This window comes from Lucilia cuprina, chromosome 3 (assembly GCF_022045245.1).
Source record: "Lucilia cuprina isolate Lc7/37 chromosome 3, ASM2204524v1, whole genome shotgun sequence".
Taxonomy (NCBI): domain Eukaryota; kingdom Metazoa; phylum Arthropoda; class Insecta; order Diptera; family Calliphoridae; genus Lucilia; species Lucilia cuprina.
In genome coordinates, this window is record NC_060951.1 from 29,022,404 (window position 1) to 29,024,208 (window position 1,805).

A 1,805-nucleotide genomic window follows, 5' to 3' on the forward strand; every position below is an offset into this window, starting at 1 on the left:
TATAGACTATAAACTATTCTATAATCTGTACCAGGCTTGGTTCTACGGAGAAAGGGAAATTTTAAAAAAAAAAACTTTTCATATAAAACATAACGATGAGGAAAAAGAATACAAGTAAAAAAATCCTCCCTCCAAACAATTGAGCTAGACTGTTCTGTAGTAGTAAAAAATAAAGACTGTAATGTAGTCCGGACTGTAGATTATTGTATAGTCTGTTAGTTATTGTCTGCGCTGTGACTGTTCTATAATCTAGACTATAGAGTGTTATATATTCTAAAAAAATAGATTATTCTAAACTCTAGAAAATAGACATTTCGGGAGTCTAGACTATAAACTCTTCTAGACTATAGTCTAGACTATAGACTGTTCTACAATCTATAGTTCAAATTGTAGAACATAGCCTGGATTATAGATTGTTCAATAGTCTATAGACTATACCCTGTACTAGTTTGGACTATAAAATATTCTATAGTCTACTGTCCTATTTGGACTACAAACTTTTCAAGACTATAGACTGTTCTATAGTCAGAACTACTTATAGTCCATTTTATAGTCTGGACTAATGATTATTCTATTGAGTGAACCATATACTATTCTATAGACTGGACCATGGAAGACTATGTAGTAAATTTAAAGAAAATAAAATTTATTAAATATCTGCTTTAAATATTATTTTAATATAAAAATTTCGCATTCCATGTAGGGAGACTTCTACATACGGCAAATTTTTTTTCTAATCCATCAACAATAATTTTACTATCCATCTAATTGTATAATCTTCTCAAGAAAATCTCTAACATGATTTATATTCACATACAAACTGATTTCTGGACAAGGTAGTCCTTGTGATACAACACCGCACAACTGATTATTGTATACGGCTGGACCGCCAGAATCCCCATGACACGAATCCTTTTCACCAACTAAACCGGCACAAAAGTAAACATTTGGTAAAACATTCCCATAAAGTTTTTCACATATATCCATTGTCAAAGCAGGAACTTCAACCATGTGTAATTGTAGTGGTACACGGAAATATTGCATAAGTACTATATAATCATTAATATAGATTGCATTCTCAAAAATTGCACCCCAACCGTATACCTTAAACAATGCACCTTCTTCCCATTGGGTGCTACATAAATCAATTGTTGCAACGTCAGGACCAGTTAGAGGAGAACTTAATCTTAGGACAGCAATGTCCAGCGATGATTCGATATTATCATATTCTTCAGGCAAGTAGATGGTATCAATATTTCTACGAAGACCATCTTTATTAAAATATGTTGCTCCACCAATAACAGTTACATCCGAAGGCTCTATACCTTCCACACAATGGGCCGCTGTTATAACGTGTATTGGTGTTACGAGGCTACCACCACAATGCGTGTCGGAAATTACCTGTACCATAAATTTGGCTTCGGTTATATTTACTGCATCACCTCCAGCTATACGTGGTTTTGGAACAATTTTACTTCTTGAAGTTATTACATGAAGACTTAATATAATCCAAAGTACTTGTACAATTCTAATTTTATACATATTGCTTTCAAAAATTTAAATTTTAGCAATAGTTTTGTGTTTTAGGAATTGTCCGACTTCTTATACAAAGTTAACTGATATTGCTATAACTTCTAACCGCTTTATATATACGACTTACTTTCCTGCATTTTTTTTCACAATCAGTATAATAAATTTTGTTGTTCAAAATTTTTCAATTTACTTATATCTATTTTCTGTCAGTTATATGAATTATATTCTAAAAAATATTTCAGCTTGTAGGAATTTATGTTATTTAAAAAATT

General features: G+C 31.4%; 1 protein-coding gene across 1 annotated transcript; it reads right to left on the reverse strand.

Moving 5' to 3' along the window:
- Nucleotides 1-744: 744 nt before the first annotated feature.
- LOC111687316 (CUB and peptidase domain-containing protein 2-like) lies at nt 745-1,542 on the reverse strand. The gene has a single exon (XM_023449747.2). The coding sequence runs from the start codon at nt 1,540-1,542 to the stop codon at nt 757-759; it is 786 nt and encodes a 261-aa protein (XP_023305515.2). The 3' UTR covers nt 745-756.
- Between the last annotated feature and the right edge of the window lie 263 nt (nt 1,543-1,805).

Bases quoted from the DNA above. Each gene is read 5' to 3' on its own strand.
- LOC111687316 (XM_023449747.2), bottom strand. From the start codon at position 1,542: ATGTATAAAATTAGAATTGTACAAGTACTTTGGATTATATTAAGTCTT.